Source organism: Enhydra lutris, unplaced genomic scaffold (genome assembly GCF_002288905.1).
Source record: "Enhydra lutris kenyoni isolate GAN:26980312 unplaced genomic scaffold, ASM228890v2 scaffoldscaffold10, whole genome shotgun sequence".
Classification (NCBI taxonomy): domain Eukaryota; kingdom Metazoa; phylum Chordata; class Mammalia; order Carnivora; family Mustelidae; genus Enhydra; species Enhydra lutris.
In genome coordinates, this window is record NW_019154094.1 from 15,250,703 (window position 1) to 15,271,451 (window position 20,749).

At 36.4% G+C, this 20,749-nt stretch overlaps 1 protein-coding gene across 8 annotated transcripts in view; it reads left to right on the forward strand.

The window, feature by feature from the left end:
• The window catches only part of LOC111143859 (sarcolemma associated protein), a 141,576-nt gene extending 121,282 nt beyond the window's left edge, over window positions 1-20,294 (forward strand). For 5 of the 8 annotated variants that reach the window (XM_022497819.1, XM_022497820.1, XM_022497823.1 and 2 more), the window contains 7 exons: window positions 2,817-2,939; window positions 3,976-4,050; window positions 6,728-7,048; window positions 7,500-7,617; window positions 10,727-10,898; window positions 14,825-14,959; window positions 18,397-20,294. In XM_022497819.1, the coding sequence (XP_022353527.1) occupies window positions 2,817-2,939; window positions 3,976-4,050; window positions 6,728-7,048; window positions 7,500-7,617; window positions 10,727-10,898; window positions 14,825-14,959; window positions 18,397-18,489 (1,037 nt within the window). In that variant the 3' untranslated portion in view covers window positions 18,490-20,294. Of the gene's footprint in view, window positions 1-2,816; window positions 2,940-3,975; window positions 4,051-4,323; window positions 4,327-6,727; window positions 7,049-7,499; window positions 7,618-10,726; window positions 10,899-14,824; window positions 14,960-16,925; window positions 17,016-18,396 lie in introns of all 8 variants that reach the window. The other 3 variants (XM_022497822.1, XM_022497824.1, XM_022497826.1) reach the window with 2 other exon arrangements.
• The last annotated feature ends 455 nt before the right edge of the window (window positions 20,295-20,749 follow it).

Below are 20,749 nucleotides of genomic sequence, written 5' to 3' on the forward strand. Positions count from 1 at the left end.
CCTTCCTTCTTTCTTTCCTTCCTTTCCTTTATCTATATCATTGTGAATTCATGGATTTATGTGTTGTTCAGTGGGTTATAACCTTTTATTATCATTATTTATTCTGACACATTCTCCCACGTTTGGACAGTGGGAGCCCCTTGTATCTTTTCAACATGAACCGGCATTCTTTGAGCCCTTTGTTACTTTCTGACACAAAAGATGTTCTACATTCATTTTGTATTTTCCCATCCTAGTTAGTACTGAAATCAACAATTTCTCCAAAGACCTCTAGTTCTTTTTTAGTGGAGAATAGTGTTTAGAAACCAAGATCTGAATATTTGGTGTGCTTATTGCTTCTAGGCCCACTCAGTAGACAGTTAAGAATAAATGTATGCATATACTTAATGCCCATACATATGTGTACATCTATATGCAGTCTCGCATACCTATATTTATTCCTGCATCTGCATATGTCTATATGTTTCAGATCTATTAGAGTTCATACTCTAATCCTACCCTACACCACAGGATTAATTCTGTTTTCCCTATTTCCATGTTGTTAATTCTGTTTTCCAACAGTAAAAAACCTGGCTGTCTTTATCCACAGTATATTTATTTGATCCCTTTTAGAATACACAAAAATATACAGTTTCACAGTTACTAACCAGTGCTTGTATGAAAAAGAAGTCTACATATAGATTTGATTTTTTTTCTTGGTTATCAAATTATTAGCCTGAAACAGTAGTTCTCAACATGGAGCAGTTTTACCCCCAAAGGGACATTTGGTAATATATGGAAACATTTTGGTTGTTACAACTCAGAGGGAGTGTTGTTAGCATCTAGTGGGTAGGAACCACGGAAACTTGTAAACGTGCTACAACCCACAGGACAGCCCACAGAACAAAGAATTATTTAGCCCCAAATGTCAAAAGTGTCAAGGTAAAAAAAGCACAAACATACAACTAAAGGAGGTACCTAATGAAAGACTTTATGTACGTTTTGGTTTAATTTTTTTTTTTTAAATAAGATGTAGGCATCATGACACTTACTTCCTAAATACTCCTGTTAATAAGGACACTGTCCTACATAATGACAAATCCAGAGGTGGGGGCAGCTAGGACTTCGCAGATTCCAGTGTGTGGTGTTGGAAGAAGAGAAGTTTTATAGTTACTGTGACAGTGCTCTGGAAAATCTGTCTCTCTGTCTTTTTACATGCCTCCCCCCTTACCAAGAGATTATTTGAAGGGAGAATTGATACGTTGACTATAATAGATGAAACCAGAGTCAAATTTACTTTTCCCTGCATGAAAAAGATATAATCTGAGTATGAAAATATGTGTGTGTAACATCTAAAACCTTCTGTGATCATATTGTGAAATTTTATTGTTAGCTCTTTTTTAAAAAAAGATATTTTTTAAGATTTTATTTTATTTTTTTATTTGAGAGAGAGAGGAAGAGTGAGCATGATTGGGGGGAGGGGCATAGGGAGAGGGAGGGAGAGTATCTCAAGCAGACCCCTCACTGAGCCTGGAGCCCACTGCAGGGCTCAGTCTCACAACCCTAAGATCACAACCTGAGCCAAAATGAAGAGTTGGATGCTTAACCAGTTATGCCACTCAGGTGGCACAACTAAAGATTTTATTTTTAAGTAACCTCTATACCCAACATGGGGCTTAAATTTACAACCCCAAGATCAAGAGTAATATGCTCTACCAACTGAACCATCCGGGAACCCCTCTTAGCTCTTTTTTTTTTTTTTTTTAAGATTTTATTTATTTATTTGACAGACAGAGATCACAAGCAGACAGAGAGGCAGGCAGAGAGAGAGAGGGAAGCAGGCTCCCCGCCGAGCAGAGAGCCCGACGCGGGACTCAATCCCAGGACCCTGAGATCATGACCTGAGCTGAAGGCAGCGGCTTAACCCACTGAGCCACCCAGGCGCCCCCTCTTAGCTCTTTTGTAATAAATTTGTTATGCCTGGGCTATGCCTGGGCTACTTGTAAACCAAAGTAATAATCAAATAGAATGCACTAGAAGAATATGACCTAATGATGATATGTTTTTTTCAGGCAGTGTTCAATAGTAGAAAATTTTAATATGGTGAAAGATGAGGAGAGTTACAAGAGGGGGAAGAAAGACATTAGGGGAAGGGGCATATTCGAGATACAATGTTGGATCTAATTTATTTTGATAAAACCATTTAGGTTATATCACTTAATAATTTAGCAAATATTTGTTATGTGTTTAGTGTTGGGAAAATACTGATGACAAAGTGAGCATGGTGGAGATTTCAGCCTGGTTTTTATTTTTTTCTCACAAAGAGAACAATTTTGTTCTCTTCTTTTTCTTGAAAAAAAGTTTGGTTTTGTTTTTCCATTTCCAGTTGATTCCAAGTGGAATTTTTCTGACTTGTTATCAAACAGTTTCAAAATTGATGAAGAAGAATGGCATATGCCCATTTTACCGAATGTCAAGGCTTACATAAGCTCTACATGAGTGATATGTATAATTTATACATATGTATAAATATATATATAAATATATATGTGATATATATATTTATATATATATTTATAAATAATACCATTACTATTTTATAATACCATTTTATAATACCATTGCCATGAATTAATAATATATATTTAACTGTACTGTGTTCTTTCTCCAGGGTAAAATGACTAAAATGCTTAATATAATTTGCTTCTAAATTTTATTTAACTCAGTTGTGCTGTCAGCTATGCATGTCTAAACATGAAAGAGATGACTAATATTTGGTTGTAGAGATTATAGTATTGTACTAACTCTTGCTTTTAAAATAAACATATTTTTGTCAGATGACTTGCAGGGTGCACAGTCAGAAATTGAGGCAAAACAAGAAATTCAGCATCTTCGCAAGGAATTGATTGAAGCCCAGGAACTAGCTAGAGCAAGTAAACAAAAATGCTTTGAACTTCAAGGTGAGATCAAGATTACATTGATTTTTTAGGGGATGTGGAAACAGTGTGATATGACTGAGTCCAGAGGCGGAGTATCTTGTTCCAGATCCACAACTTTATTAGCTATGTGATCTTAGGACATTCACTTAACCCTCTATGAACATGTTTCAAATCAATAAAGAGTTAAAGTTACTCTACTTCCTTCACGTCATTGATGTGAGTGAACACCAAGAAAGACCCATACCAATGAAAGATCTTCACAATTAATTACATATTAAGTACAACAAAAAGAAAAAACATAATGTATTTGAATTTCTAAGTTTTAGTTATACTTAACCTTAGTCTTCAGTTTAAGATAAGGGAAATTTATATTCCCTGTGATTTTAGAGTGTATTCTTTAGTAAGTGGGAACAACCAGACAAGGTAAAGGTATAGAATCTTACAGTTTCCCAACCACCTTTTCTAATAGTTTATTTATCCATAGTGTCATAGGCCAGTGGAACTGGTGATATTTATTCCCTAGAGCTTACATTTCCATATCATTCACAATAACTACCTAGTTGCATCACTTGGTTCCACACAGTCTTAGAGCAAGGAGAAAGTGAATGGCCTATGGAGTCCTCATGTTCTCTAAGATGACCTCTCTGGTGAGGAGGAAGATTCACGTTCCGAGGAGGAACTGGGAGCTTTTTGTTTGTTAGTACTCACTGTATACGTGGCCCTAAACATGAGAGTTTTAAGTCTGTTTTTAAAATTTAAGCTCAAAATGCTGATTAACAACTATCAAGAATGCTCCTCATGTAAAGAATAGCAGATAATCTTGGTGATATAAGGTCTAGAAAACTCTGCTACTCAATTGACTAGATTTATTACTTACTACCGTTTTGTGCTCCTAAAATCTTTAAATTATCTAACTGCTAATACTGATAATACTTACTGCTTAGCTTTTGTTTCCCTCAATAAGCTTTAGGTGAGAATTTCTTAGAAATTTCCAGCTGCTCAATTCTGAATACTTACATTAACTCACAAAATTAGATATATTCTGTTTTGTTTTTAGCTCTTTTGGAAGAAGAAAGAAAAGCCTATCGAAATCAAGTTGAAGAATCCAGTAAACAAATACAGGTTCTTCAAGGTATGAAACACCCCAGGGTTATTTGGAATTATTATTGTTTGTAGTGATTCACAAGGAATGGAAAGTACGAGTGTAGAGTTCCCATTTTTCATGTCTTTGGTTTGTCCCTGGAATCTGAGACTATAACTAGGCTCTTGTTGGGCGTTTTGTTTTGTTTTGTTTTGTTTTGTTTTAAACACAATTTCCTAGTACTCTAATAGTGGACACGTGGAGTGGGGAGAGCATGGGTGAAGACATGGGTTTGGTAAGACTTTCTCTCTCTGGGTTATATAGTGAGTTACTACAGAGGGGGTCTTTGGACAGGATATCAATTTGAGCTACTCTGTGCATCAACACTTTTAGCGTGGTGACATTATTTCTAATGCTCGTAACACTGCATTGAGGGGCGCCTGGGTGAAGCGGTCAGCTAAATGTTTGACTCTTGGTTTCAGCTCAGGACCTGATCTCAGGGCCATGAGTTCAAGCCCCATTTGGGCTCTGCACTTGACGCAGAGTCGGCTTTAGATTCTTTCTCCATTCCTATGCCCCTCCCACTTGTGCTCTCTCCCAAATAAATAAATAAAGCTTAAAAAAAAAAAAAAAAACTATTTGCATTTCAGGAAAAATTATATAGCACATGGAATAGAATAATGATTCCTGTAGTGCCTTCATTGGTAGAGGCTGCTCTTCATGCCCACAATTTTGCTTTCTCTTTGTGTGAGCTATCACAGGTTCATTGCAGAAAAGACCAGAAAGATCCTTGCCTGCCAAGGGTTTACTTCAGATCACAGTTCTGGTACTGTTCGGCTTGAATTATGAGAGCCCTAGGGGAGATCTTTCTTTCCCATGCTATTATAACATTCCTAAAGCAAAATTAATTTGTCTTCATTGTCAAAGAGGGAACTAATGTTATTTTAAAATTCTGGTTTGAGATATAAGGTGAGAAGAAATTAAATAGACAATCTCACTTCAGAAAAAATGGGGAATCATTGTATAAGGCCTATGATGTTTGCCTTAAAATATCCAAGAGAAAAGCAGTCTTGGGGTTTTTTTTTTTTCCTTCTTATTTTTGAGTGGGACATTTGAGTTACTTATGTATTTATTTTTAAGAGAGAGAGAGAGGGAGGAAGGGAGTGCAAGCAAGCCCTGGAATGGGGGAGGGATAGAGGGAGAGGGAGCGAGAGGGAACATTAAGCAGGTTCTGTGCCCAGCATGGAACCCGATGCAGTGCTTGATTTCATGACCAGAGCCAAAATCAAGAGTCAGACACTTAACCAACTGAGCCACCCAGGCACCCCCATTGACATTTGAGTTCTTTAGAAATTTAAATTTAATTATGGTCAAGTTAGAATTTCTGGGGTAGAATTTCTCTTTTTGAAGAGAAAATTCTTTAAACTCTTGTAATTTAATAACTTTATCCATTAGCTTATGTAAATCTGATTTCAATCTATATTTGCATTCTGTGGTGTGTATGGGCAATTTTCCCTAAAGATTCTGTGACACAGGGCTGCCTTTTGTCTTAAAGCATTCTTACCTGAGCATCATTGAGTGCCCCCTAGTGCCAGCATGTTGTTTTATGACTTTATCCTCAAGTGTTAATCACGCTGACTGTTGTGTCTTCAGATTCTGAACTTGTTAACCTCTCAGTGCTTCCTGCAAACTGAAAAGTCCTCATATTTTTTAATGCTTTTTTATGGAGCAGCCTTCCCCTTTCTCAGCCTGAAATTCTCTTAATTATTTTAATTATTCTTTTCTACCTAAGGAACTTTTTCTACCAATACTTTTCTTGTGTTATAGTAACCAAGACTATTTTTCTCTTCTGAACCAAGTATTTTATACGAATTGTTTCAAGTTCAGTCCTTGAGGGCACAGGATCAGATCTGTTAAAAAAAATATACCTCCTTGATTAGGCATTATTCATTTATGTTGTCAGTTCATTAATTCAACCAGCAATTCTTGGTTGTTTGCTCTGCTAGTGTTGAGGATAGAGTATGCATGAGATGTACAGTCAATGGAAAAGATAAACCGTAAGCAAATATTAAATGTGGTGTCTAATAAAGGCGGGGTAATGGGCTAGAGATTGAGAGGGCTATTTTTAAGTAAGACATCAGAGAAAGCTTTTTTAAGGATCTGACATTTAAACTGCAAATTGAATAAAGAACATCAAAGGTTTTACTAAAGCATACCATCTGACCAAACAATTCTATGTCTAGGAATTCACCCTAAGAAAAAAACTAGGATTGCATTATAAGCAATATTTTTTATAGTAATTAAAAACTGAACAGCCTAAAATCTCTAAAATAAAGGATTAGTCAAAGAAATCACAGTGTAATTTTTTTGTTATTAAAAGATATTCATCAGCAGGATAGGGGACACCATATATATTATAATCCCTCCCTGTTTTTGCTTTTATATGTGTATAAAGTGCATATAAAAAATCTAGAAGAATAAATACCAAATGCTAGAAGCAGCTTTCTCTGTGTGGGAGAAGTAAAAAGATCACTTTGGTTTTTTACTCTTTGTGTTTCTATATTTTGACATTTTCTGCATTAAACATGGCTTGCTTGTACTATTTAATCAAAAGCAGCAAACAGCTCTGACAGCCTGGGCTGTGCAGTAACTACAATCCCTTTTGGGCAGTTCCTTTATTTGTAATTGCTTTAGACAAAGAGAATGATGGATCAATATACTTTTTTAGCCCAACTACAGAGGTTACACATCAATATTGAGAATCTCCGGGAGGAGAAGGACAGTGAAATCACAAGCACTAGAGATGAACTGCTTAGTGCTCGAGATGAAATTTTGCTTCTTCATCGAGCAGCAGAAAAGGCTGCCTCTGAGCGGGACACTGACATTGCCTCGTTACAAGAAGAGCTTCAGAAGGTGCGAGCTGAGCTTGAGCGGTGGCGGAAAGCAGCGTCTGAATATGAGAAAGAAATCGCAAGTCTGCAAAATAGTTTTCAGCTTCGATGTCAGCAGTGTGAGGACCAGCAGAGAGAGGAAGCAACAAGGCTACAAAGTGAGTGTGCATATTTTACATAAACCTCTTAACTCTTGACAATGATAACTTTATAACTTGCACAAAATAACCATTTGAGCTGTTTTTCTCTTTGGTAACAGTTTGGTTGTATAAAGTAATGTTTTTATATTGGGTCCATAAACATTCTTGAGGTCCACAAGTTCTACAATAAATTGAAATTTCTTACAATTTTATATTTTATTTTAATACTACTGAATTATTTGTCTTATAAAAGTGAAGTGGGAAGAAAACATTACTGAAGTTCAAAGTGATGGAACTTACCTAAAGTATAGAGACAAAATAAGCAGTAAGCAAAGAATAGCCATGCAAAATCTACATGTTTTGGGGGGAGGGGGCAAGTATGTTTTTCTCTGAAATATTTCCCTTAACCTTTGAATTATTATGGAAGTTATATTCCTATATTAATGACTATGTTTTGGAACTATTTTAGGTGAACTAGAGAAGTTGAAAAAGGAATGGAATGTATTGGAAACCGAATGCCATTCTCTAAAAAAGGAAAATGTTTTGTTATCATCAGAACTGCAGCGGCAAGAAAAAGAATTGCACAAGTATGCAAGAACTCTTTTAGCTTCAAAATATTTCTTTATCTTAAATTTTCATCTAAATTAAATTTAAATTTGATACTTAAATACCTTTTTGGAGGAAAATGTTCAGCCAGACTCCTTTTGGCCGTTTGACAGTTAAGCACACTAACTGACTACTTCAGCAGGGTTTTTTTTTGTTTTTTTTTTTTTTTTGGACTTCCGTCATCATCCTACATGTCCTTTCCTTTTGGCACACTCAAGAATACACATTCAAGGACTACAGCACCCCTCTCCCCACCAAAGCCCTAAACAAACAAATAGCAAAGATCTATACTTAGTGATTGAATTTGTCCTATAAACTGAATGATAAAAATTTCAAATATAAGTTGTTTTTCTTTCACACCAATGATTCCTTTTGTTAGTAAGGGTAATCAGGAGATGCCTATAATAAAGAATTTATACCATTGAAAAGATAGAAACTCAGCTTTTGAATTTCACATAAAAGAGTTTAATATAAATTAATAAATAATTTCATTTAAAGAGTAATAATATATAAAGTATATAAAATCAAGAACTCTCCAAAACCAGTCATGTCTTTCTAATAGCCAGTACCTTACAAGCAAACCAATGAATGCAATAAATTTATGCCAACAAATTTAATGGAGTCCTGTTTCCCCACCATTTGTTGTATAGTTTAAAATTGATTTTTTCCTTAAAAATTTGATCCATTCCATATTTTTATTTGAATACTATTTATGTTCTAATTCAGAGTATGAAAGTAGTACATGTTTATTTTTGAAGCTACTCCTAATTAATCCATCTGCCTCCCCACAGTACATCAGATATGGGAGTCTTTACTCTCTTGTGAGCCTGTGTTTATACTTCTAAAGAGCATCAGGGTTAGCAGAAACTCAGTGATCAGGGTCAATGTCAGTTCCCCATAAAAACAAGCTTTAGGAGAAAACAAAGAAAGGCCTAGATACATCGGAAAACAGTAAGCCTCATTATCTCCTTATAAACAGTAACAATTGTAATAGATTATACATTTTTAAAAATCAAGAACTAGTTGAAGGAACAAGATGTACAGATTTATTCTCTAAAATGCCTTCTTACAGTACCATTTTTTAACAATATCTGTTGTGTCCTGTTTTTTCAGTCTTTTCATACATTTATGTATATTACTTTTTAAATGTTTAGAGGTAATTAGGCACAAAATGTAAACACGTTTATAACATATAATTTTATAAAAAGAATTCTAAAATCTGAATAGGACGAAATAAAGGCCCAAACAGAACTGTATTCACATGTGAGTGTATATGTATGTACCAACTGATCATCTGTGTTGACAGCACATTTGGGCAGATTGGTTTAAAATGAGTGTGAGATGATGCAGACATTCAAATACTTCATATTTGGAATCTTAGGGAATCCATTAGTTCGATATTCTATTAAGCGAGAAATAGTAATCTTTGATTACTAATATTGATTATCCTAAATTGTTCCCACCTTGGGATTATTGATATTTTAAAGATTTAAGCTACTCCTTCTTTTTTGAGATGTAATTAATTGGAATCTGGCAGGTTGTTAAATGCTGTTTTTTTAATTATTTCAGATTTGTTGAAGTGTTGAAAAGCAGCAAACTCCTTATGAGTTAGAAGCATGCAGTTTAGGGCGCCTGGGTGGCTCAGCGGTTAAAGCCTCTGCCTTCAACTCGGGTCATGATCCCAGGGTCCTGGGATCGAGCCTCACATCGGGCTCTCTGCTCGGCGGGGAGCCTGCCTCCTCCTCCTCTCTCTGCCTGCCTCTCTGCCTACTTGTGATCTGTCTGTCAAATAAATTAAAAAAAAAAATAAAAAAAAAAATCTTTAGAAGCATGCAGGTCCCAGAAAGGTGGAATATATATCATTAGTTGCAGTTGTCTGTCTAAACTCACATCAACTATTTAAGACAAATTCTGTTCCCTAAACTTTTCTGGTTTAGTGGCACTCTGACTTTATTTGGCAAGCCTCCTCAGCACTTCAGTAGTATTTAGAAGTTAGTCTTTCTTCACAGAGTCTTCTATGCTATTTAGTTCCTAGCTATATTGGGCTGACATCACACCCCTTAAGAATCTGCCTGGCATACAGTCAGAATGGGATTTATACTCCAGAGTTCCTTCATTAATATTATTGATCTGAGTCTTATGATCCATTCTGAGAAGCATAAAACTGTCATCTTGAAAACTTTATTCTCCTTTAGCTATTCCTGTTGTAGATGGGAGCCACATTCTTTCAAACAGCTACACTATGTAGGTCTTTGTTTTTTGTTGTTTGTGATGTAGAAGGGATTGAACACAGAATTTCTATTCCTGCCTATCAAGCTGTTTTCCTAGTGTGTAAATTGGACTATTTACATCAAGTATAAAAGTAATTGTAGAATTTAAGCCAGAGAACAGCCTCAGAAATTATTGAGTTCAATCTTCTTACTTGACAGTGGAGGGCACTGAGACTCTCCCTGTGTTATTTGTGTGTGTAATGAGGTGCCTGGCACAGCTCTTAGAGCTCAGGAAATGGTTCCTCAGAAAAGGAAACTGCACCGGTTAAGTGACTTGCTCAGTGTCCCACAACTGAACAGTGGCAGCGCTGGGGTCTAGAACCCCGTCTCCTGGTTCTTTGTTTCATGCTTTTCCCCCAGTTTGGTGTGTCTTTTCATTAAAGTAGGTTTATCTTTACTTGAATCGACAGTGGCTCCTAAGCTTTAAGGTTTTGTTCCCCATCCTGTTTGTCAAGTACTTAAACTTAAATAAGAAAATAGTTGAAACGTGCTGATTTCCTGGGAAAGCCCCTCTCTGATTCTTTTTATGAAACAATTAATATGTGACATAACAAAATACACAGTTAGTCACTTTTAGGAGTTAGTCACTCCTACTTGCACTTTTAAGATTTCAGCCTCTGTGCATATTTCAGTCTGAAAATAGAACACAGCTTTTAAACATGCAATTTTTAAAGTATTTTAATATTTTTTATTTATTGAGCATATCTTATTCTCTTTTATATATTTTCCCATCCCTCCTAATTAAATGTATAAGAAATTGGACTTCCTGCTATGTCTAGTTTCTATGTGAATTGAATAACTGTCGATATTTATGTTACAGTTCTCAGAAGCAGAGTTTAGAGCTTACCAGTGATCTCAGCATCCTTCAACTGACTAGGAAACAGCTTGAGAATCAAGTGGGATCCTTGAAAGAACAGCATCTTCGGGATTCAGCTGATTTAAAAACGCTTCTCAGTAAGGCTGAAAACCAAGCAAAGGATGTACAGAAAGAGGTAAAGCGAAAAGACATTATGAGCCCGATTATGGTTGGACTTAAAGCCAAAACCAAATCAGATATTCATGCCAGTTAGAAATAAAGGGAAGTAGAAGTCACATTACCTGTCACAAAGTTGATACTTGGAGCATCTCTGCTTGGTGATTTCTAGCTGTGTATCATGGTCCATATATAGAGAATTCATCAGTAGGGTTTGGTCTCAAAAATATAAATATATAAAATTACATTAAAACTTTTTCTCTACCAGTTAGTCGACCTGTATGAGAAGCCCTTTGTATACCAGATTACTCAATTCATTGTTATCTTTCAAAGACAGTATCATATTTAACTTAGAATACTTTTGGAAACAAACTGGGGCCACACCGTAATGCTGTCTAAAGCCCTCAGTAACACTGGCCTGAAAGTTAAGCAAAATTCACTTCATAGCCAGCCAGCCAAACACGTGTTCTGTGACCTTTTACTTTCTTCTCCTGCACTCCCACCCCTTTATCCCCCTTCTTCTCCCCTTCTTCACAAATATGCATGCTCACTTTTCATGTCATTTTGCTTAAAACCTTGACTTGGGTGGCTTTCAAAAAAAATCACGTTAAAAATGGTGAGGGCTGGTTTTGGACCAGAAACCCCACCCAGCTTCTTTCTGAGGAAAACGAAGTGAACAACGGGGCAAGGAGAGCTGCATTCAGTCCTGCCACCTTATCCTTCCCACATTGAGTCCTGGCCAGCTCAGGGGACAGGGAAGGCTGATACATCTTGACCTTCTGGTTGGGGCCCATCCCCGACCAGAAGATTCTCTTAAATGAAGGATTCATTATACATAGAAGGAAGTTGAAGACAACACTTTGTCTTTAATAACAAATTTCCCCAAAATTGTTTTTAGGAAATCTGTTCAGTCAATGCAGTTTTTCTTTGCACTTCCCTTTCCTTGTAGTATCCTGAACGTGAACATGATTATTGTTCTTCTGTCTTCATGTTTGTTCTTAAAGAAAAAAAACCTGTAACATTTTTTATTTATGTGTGGCCATATTGATTTTGTAATATGTTCGTTTTTATCTTCTTGCTAAGGATATGCGTTCTGGGAGCAATCTCATTTTATTTAGTTGGAACACACATTTTGTGCCAAAGTAAATATCCTAGTATTTAATACTGTAAGCACTTTGTGTCCTTCCAGTCCATATGCCATAATTCTTTCAAAATCTGGGAAGAATGCTGTGGTTGGAAGATGATTCTATTGTATGTTACTCTGAATGCATTGGCCGTTTTGTTGCATTATTTGTTTGCCTGTTTTTGGTCACTGAGCAATCAGTGAGAAATGCTTTAACTGCTTCCACAAATGGCAGTGGCATGTTGTCACAGCATCTAAATTGTTGATAGATTTGGATTGCATTAAATGCAGCACATTTAAAAATATGTGTGAACTTGTCAGTATGTTTCTTCTCTAATTTCTTGTTCAGTGTTTTCCATTGTGAAATGATGTGTAGTCATCACACTCCTTTGTAATGTAAAATTGCTTCTCTTTCTGTTTGTCCTGATGTCAACTACTGGATGCTAGTCTGTAACTAAAATGTTCTTGTATCTGTGTAATCCACTGCAAATGAATTACCACCTTTTATTAATGCACATACATTCTCTTTCAACATTTCCCCTTTGTTCTCCTTTCTCTCATAGAATCATGCTTAATGTGCACAGTATCATGTATCTTCAGCACTGTAACAGGCTAAAATATTACAAGCTAAGCAAGCCAGATATGCTTATTTTTATGAAGAAGAACCAAAGGTGTTGGTAATATTTTGTGGTATTTTCCTCTTAATCAGGACTGAGCTCCTTTCTCACCTTCGAGTTAGAAAGCAAGATGGAGCAAAAATACTATCCAAGCCAGGTTTGAAATTAAGGCTGCAGAAGGCGACCTTTTGTTCCAACAATTAAATTTCATATGTATGGCAACTTGTATTTGAACATTTAACCAAAAAAAGTACATGAGAAAGTAAATTTTAATCCTCAAGTATTAGGAGAAAAATAATGATATATCATCTTTATATCTGACTTAAGAAAAGATTCTTTATACTTTAGTAGGTATATCTGTATTTTATGAACTCATAAAACGTTGAGTACACAAGTCCATGGTGAAAAGACCGACTCAGGAAAGTTGTCTGGCTTCACCACCCAGCTCTGGGGCCAGAGCCCTTCCCACTCTGCTCACATGCTGAAGGTAAACAGCAGGCTCTTCCTGACTGAGCTGCCTTTCTGTCACTCTGCTTCACAGCCCCTGGAATGGAGAAATGATTAAGTGCTTTGGTATAAAGGGCAGGCTGGATGTAAGAATAGCAGGAAAGGAAAGTAAGGGAGAATTTAGGTCAGCAAAGCAGTTTTCACTTATCCTTTATTAGTCACTGTTAAGAATCAGATCATTGAGAATTGATTATGTTCTAAGAGACTAGTCTAGGTATACTGAATTTGCTTTGGCAGCCTGCTGGCAACCTTCTGCCTTCTGGAAGGAAGTCCACAGACCCCACAAAAAAAGCTGTCATAAAGTCCATGAATCTTACTCTGTAGTTCATTGTTTGGCATAGAACCCCGACTTGTTCTGGGCACACTGTTAGGTAACAGGGAGTTCCTTCACATTTTACCTCCCACTCAGTACCTGTATCTTTGTTCCCACTTAACTAATGATCTCTCTGTTGACGCTAATCCCCCTGCCTCCACCTCTTCTGATTAATGTTTTTATACATTCGCATCCTCCTTAATATTTCTCTTTGGAGTGCATAATGATGAGCTCCTAATTAATCACTCCAGAGTATTTTCATTATTCAGAGCACCACGTAAAGGTGTCCTCACTTGAGAAATTTCTAGGAGATAGGCTGAAAGAGGAGAAACCTCTGTGGTATGCTGGTCCCATGGTGCATTTTTATTATACTCGGCCCTTGTCTGTCTTTTCTTCCTTCTAAAACTTTCAGAGATGGCAGAATGGGGCAGTGGTGGCTGAGACAGAGGCATAGCCAGGAGCAAAACAATTTTGCTCTTTGACTGGGAGCTTGCACATACGATGCAATATCTAGAAGTAGAACCAAGTCAGAATTCCTGCCTCCTTGGCACTTAAATAAAAACAAGCCATACTGTCCAGCATTGATGTCACCTGCATTCAGAGGAGAGCTTATCTGTCTGAACATCAAATTATATTCAAAGAACAGTTTGTCAGAGCAGGAAGTGGCATGTTTCACTCTAGAAAAATATTTGTAAGGAATAGATTCGTAAAAATTATTTACTAATGCTTATAAGTTTTAGGTCAAAAAATAGAAATGTCCCAATCATAGTGGTTAGTACCATATATATAGATGTATGTGTGTGTGTGTGTGTGTGTGTGTGTATACACACACACACATACATATTTCTTTACATCATTTGCCTAGAAGTTCATTTATCCAGAACACTTTACTACCCAGTGATGCCTGGGTGAAGGAAAGCCTGATGGGAATTAGTACTTCTCACTTAGGACTAAAATAGCTTGGCTGACATTGGTTACCAGGATATAAACTCAGACTTCCTAACCTTGCCATTTAATTAACCTAGGGAGTTTTTTTCTATACTTGCTTTTCTTTGGGTCAGTTTGAAAGTTATTTTACTTTTCTCCTCTAACTCACTCAATGGAAAAAAAGTGACCCTTTAGATTAGAAACAGATGACACAGTGGTGATTTCTCTTTATTTATTTATTTTTTTAACTCCAGGGCCATAAAGTTCTTATGTAGAATAAAGTTAACATTAAAGACTTCCTATTATTAGTGCAAATGATTCTTAACCTCCTGAAAACAAAAAGGCTTAACTTTGATGTTGCAGGTGGCTAAATAAGGTCTGGTATTAAGCCTGACTAGAACCATAACTTCATACCCATTTTAAGTTGAGTCTGCACACTCTTTTTTCTTTGCCTTTAGTATGAAAAGACACAGACTGTACTCTCAGAACTGAAGTTGAAGTTTGAAATGACTGAGCAGGAAAAACAATCAATCACAGATGAGCTCAAACAATGTAAAGACAACCTGAAGCTGCTCCGAGAAAAAGGAAATAATGTAAGTCTTTGCAAACTGGCTTAGCTTTGACTGAGAGGCAGGTGAGAGCCCTGAAATGGATTTTTCAGAGGACTTTATTACTAATTTGAGAAATTAAGGCTTATAGTACATGAACTAAGCTTTTCATTGTGAAATTCCATGATGGAATCTTTGTGCTGTCAAATTTTTGAGTAAGAATTTTCCCCTTTAACCAGTATCCTTAGAAGAGCCTGAGGACTGCCTGAGGAAGAGCCTTTTGTACAAGAAAATAATTTACCTAAGAACTGTCAGATTTTCCCAGATGAATCTGAAATTCTGTCACCAGGCCATCATCTGGCACTTCATTTCTCCTGCTGAGAGATGAAGCCCTGTACCACCAGGGACCCGCCTAAGAAAGAGTAGTACATACTGACTCCTTAGCATTTGGCTTTATCAAAAAATGGAAACTTAATTACAGTTTTCATTTTATACTAATAATGTTATCACTAAAGCATATTCCTAAAAAGCTTAGTGTCTTTTTGACCTCCTATAAATATTAGGGAATATTTATTGAGTTTCTGTAGGGCTGTGTGTGTGTGTGTGTGTGTGTGTGTGTGTGTGTGTGTGAAATTGGAACATTTTCATATAAATTGAGTTTACTGTTTGTTTTTCATTTACTAGAAAGGCAGATGGTCTTTAAAAAGATGTTACATATACTAAATAAGTGTTGTGTTCTACGTTTTGGTGATCATTGCCTTTGTGGGCCCTAACTGATGGCTGTTCAGTGTAGTTGGTTGTGCTCTGACTTATTTCAAATCCCTGTCATGGCTTGGACACTGCAGTGGCGTAAGCCACACCCTTCCTACAAAGGAAAGCACTCTGCTTAACTTTGCCGCACGAGTATGAAAGAGTGTTGCATGGCCATCCAGTTACACAGTTGCACACAGAATGCTCATGGGTTATGTCCAGCTGTCCTTTGCTAAAGAAAGTTTTAGCTTTTTAGAAAATGAAGTCCTGTTGCTTAGGTAGAGCCCTTCAGAAGTTGATAAATTAGGTATGGAGGCTTTATGCTATAAGCAAAATTGTGTTTATTTTGGAAACATGGATTACAGAACTCTTCTGATATCAGATCATAATGGTTTGGTTACTTCTCTCTTTTGTGTTAATTCATATCTTTCTGAGTATGGAATTTCAGTCCTCCTTCTACTAAATTAACCTATGAAGACATCTAGCATAATCAGAATGGATCCCTCTGTACTATTTAGAGGCTTTTAAAAGTAACCTGGCTATTATTATTTTTAGCTGTACCAAGAATTTACCTTAAAGGTGAATTTCCTTTTTCTGTGGTATTAGACTTAAGGTACTAAATTTTTCTCTGTAATAAAACTCACTGTAGTAACTCTTTCCAATTTTAAAAATTTGTTATATTCTGATAACATAACTGAAAACCCTGAGACTCAGCTGGCTGTCTTTATATATCCAATGTTTATCACACATTGTGTCAGATCTCTTGCTTGGTTTAGGAAGCATGTATCACAAGGCGTTTTATTTTTAAGCTTAAAAGCAGTACCATCTCGAGGAAGACAATTTTGGTTTAAAAAAAGGTTTCAATGGAGGGATAAAATAAACTTTAGCCATTTCCAAGAGACTACATTATCAAATAATGGATTCCAGCTGTGGAACAAAAATAACGTAAGGTCAAGCAGAGCATCAGTTGGTGAAGTGTTGCCATTGCTCTGTCTTAAAGTGCTACATTTCATTAGGGATTAGGGGCACCCACATTGTCCACTGCCTCCAGCTGTCCCTTTTAAACTGGTAGTTAGTACCACAGTCCCGTCATTCTAGATTGTATTAGATGTCTTTACAATGTTTGAATCAGTACAAAACCTGAGTGCTTTTACTTCTATTACCTCAGTCTTCCTACCCTCCTTCCCACCATGGGTCTAAGTCATCTTATCTGATTTTTTTTATAGCATAAAATGATTTTAATATCCCTTCCCTTCTTTAGCCTTCCATATTACAACCCGTCCCAGCCGTATTCATCGGCCTATTCCTGGCTTTCCTGTTTTGGTGTTTCGGTCCATTGTGGTAGAGAAAGGTACAAGCACTACTGTTGAGTCCTTGTCTGTTTGTCCCCGCCACCTGTTTGTGCCATATTTGTAACATAGTGCATGGCAAAACCACACAGGTATTCCGTTACCTGAAGCAAACCCTTCATTTAGTATGCCATGTATTGTGTCATACGAATGCTGTGAACAATCAACTAATCACATAACATTTTGTCTTGTTTCCTTTGTAGTACTGCTAACCATGAATTAATTCCAACCTAACCCGTTGTTAATGTGCTGCCTTTAACAGAGTCTTTGTCTCTAGCAAACTGGAGTAAACTAAGAATTGCTGCAATATTGGCACCCCCCCCAATTAAGTGTTTAATCAGATTTGAATGAGAAATGAAGCGTTTGCCTCTTTAAAATTTTCAGCCAGCTTTCTTCCCCTCCTCCTCTCCCTCTTCTATTCCATAGTGTAGAGTTTCTTCCTTTCAACTCTTTACCTGTATTTACGCTGTGGCTATGAAGACGAAAAAGGATAAGATTAGCATAATGAGCCATTGGCTTACAATCTCAACCCCAATATGTACATACTTATGAGAGTATAAACCTATCCCATATCTCTCTGAGCCTTGATCTGCAACATCAGAATATTTCTTTAAAAGCCAGCTTTCTCACTAAGACTCTCAGTACGCTAGTGAAAGTAAAGCTGTCTGCCAGAGCACGTTAGTTTCATAACGCTCTCTGAAGGTTAATAGGGAGTCGCCCACCCATGCTTACCTGCAACAAGCATGTGTGTTAGTAGAACATACGAGATAATCCATGACATGACTACATTGGACATGGTATTTACCAAAAGTGTCAAAGAGGCAGGGTCCTATGAGTACTTCCCTGTCTTGAACCCCATCTGATCTTGTCTTCTGTGGTTTCACGTTAGAGGATCAAAGCTTAGACCATTTTCTTTCTGCCACCTTACCCACTAGCTAGCTTGTGTAAAACTACCCCAACATACAAATCTGGTTTTTATCAAGAAATAAACGTTTAGGCAGACGTGTATTCCAGGCATCCGTGTGTATCAGTTAGTTGTAATATACGGATACTGAAATAAGTAAAGCAGGCTGAGCCCACAGGTTTTCTTAGAAGTCACTATTAGGTTTCAGCTGTAACGAAATTGAAAACTGCCTAAGACTTTCCTGAGCTGTATCAGACTTGCACACAACCGTCCTCTAAAAGCGTTCCTGCTGTCACAGCTCTCCTCACACCTGTACTTCCTCACCTTTTTTCCTTTGCTTTTTAAAATGTATTCTTATGCAAAGATAAGGTTTTTCTAATATTCTGTTAAGTATTCAGGATTCTCTGGAACCAAGGGGTTAATAGGTATGAAAAGAGAGGGAAGAATGTGATATTGACTCTTGGTTTCTTTCCACACAGAAACCCTGGCCCTGGATGCCCATGTTGGCTGCCCTGGTTGCGGTGACAGCCATCGTGCTGTACGTGCCAGGTCTGGCCAGAGCGTCTCCATGAGAGCGTTTCTTGAGTCCGTACACCGTCCTCCCTTTAGAAGCTGGCATCACACTCATGCTGGGGACAAACAGAACCATTTTCTTCCTTTTTACCTCTTAAGACAGCAGAAGTACAAGAATACAGCTGTAGGGTCATTGCTTTAAATTATATAAAATGTATCTATCTATAAAGAGGATATAAAATTGTGACTTTATTCTACTGTAAGCAATAATTTGCTTGCAATTTTTCATGTAATTTTTAAATTAGTATGTTGAGATTCTGAATATTATGGTGGCCTAAAGTAGGCTTCTTGGTACACCAAATTATTTATAACATTAAATTTATGGGTATTTTACTCTGAATTCTAATGGCCAGATAATTCATTTTTCTGATTCGAAAACTACCCAAACCAAACAACCAGTACATACATGGGAAGAGAGGCCCTGTGTGCTCAGTGCCTATCAGTTTGAAATATATACACATATATATATATTTTTTACATATTTACGCCATTTTTACTTGTTATAAAACCACTGAGCTATTGGGAACAAGACTTAGAGACAACTATTTGTGTGGATTTTCTTTCTTTCTTTCTTTCTTTCTTTCTTTTTTTAAGGAGAAATACACTTGGAAAATATTCTGTTCTAGTGATAATTTGGGGAATATGTGCACGCTTGTTCAGCCTTAATGTGACTTGACAATGTGGAGGACATCAACTTTGAAAAACTTTCCATGAGAGTGTGTATTTTCTTGAGCAAACTGAAGTATTTCTGGGAGCAAAAACAGTTCTACAATTTCAGTGCAGTAAACCAAACTGTTGAGTCAATTGGAATGTAATTTATTAAACCTCATGTATTTAAAGAGATATTTTCTTTAAAAGCCAAGTTACTTTCTCATATACAGCATTTTAGGAAGCATGATTTTTTTTTTCTATCATCTCTTCCTCCAAGCATGTTTAATTGAAGAAAGAATTAATATCTCTTTAGATAAGCTTTTACTGACTTAATTTGGTTATGATATTTCAAAGCTAATTCATGTTCAAGGTGAGCTGTTGTTACCTACCAACAGATTTCCTGGTCGGGTATGCAAACGGTTATTTTCTTTTTACTGTTGTTAATTGGGACTTTCTGTTTATGAGAAGCATTATTCCCAAGATTAATAGTGTTCCATGCACAGTGCGGCACCTAAACACTGCTTGATGTTATAAATTTAAAACACAGAAGTGACAGTTTAGCTATGGTTTTGTGCGGCACCACAGTTATGTCAATAAAATTTTTTTAGGTCATAGAATATCCTAAAGTATCACATAGTTAAATTTTTCAGTCAATGAAGACTGGGAGGGAATGTCAGTGAATTGGCTTGATTGTTCTGTGGCAATCCACAGGCCTAGCCAAATGTTGAAATAGAAGTTTAGGATATAATTTGCCTTGTGATGTTTGGCAGTCGTTGTTTATACTTTAAAGGTTATATTTTATGCTATTTGGGATTTGCTGTTGGGAGGATCACTAGATTTATGGAGGAATTAGTCACAAACGACTTGTAGAAAATGCTGTCATATAGTTCATTTCATCATTTTCTGTTGCAGGAAGCCACTCCACCACAGAATGCTAATATGCCAGTGGTACCCAGTACCTCTTGTATATAGGTTATTGCAAATATTGTTCTGAAATGCTTAACTTCAGAATTACATTTTTTAAAGTAAATAATTGTTTTAAATCTATTTTGTAAAGATATAAAGTACAATAGAATTTCTGGAGTACAGATTAAACTATTTGCACTAACACACGTGATGTGCATGATTTAATAAAATAACTTTACTCTCCCTATGCATTTTTGAGTTGGATATCATTGAAATTCTTAGTGTTTACTATTAGATTGTTAATAATCTTTTCTTGAAATGACTCTTAATGCAACGTAATATACATTTGGTGTTCTTCAGGGTTTAAAAGAAAACACTGAGCTGTTTCCTTTGAGTTTTATTAGCCTTTTATTCAACTTACTGCTCTAATTTCTCCCCCTTTTATGATGGTTATTGTTAAAACGTTACTCACTTGCCAGACAAGTCTCTTTAAATGTAGAGTCTAGTATCAATATTTACTTTATTCAAATTGAATTAATGGGTTTTTGCAGTTACTGCCAGTTTTTCTTAAGAATATAAATGAGCTTATTCATAAGCAATACCTCCAGTTTCATTCAGTTCACTTCCAGGTTAAATAAAGAGTAGGATTATTCACTGGTAGTAATAGTCATTAAGAAATTTTAATCATAGTAGTTAAGATTG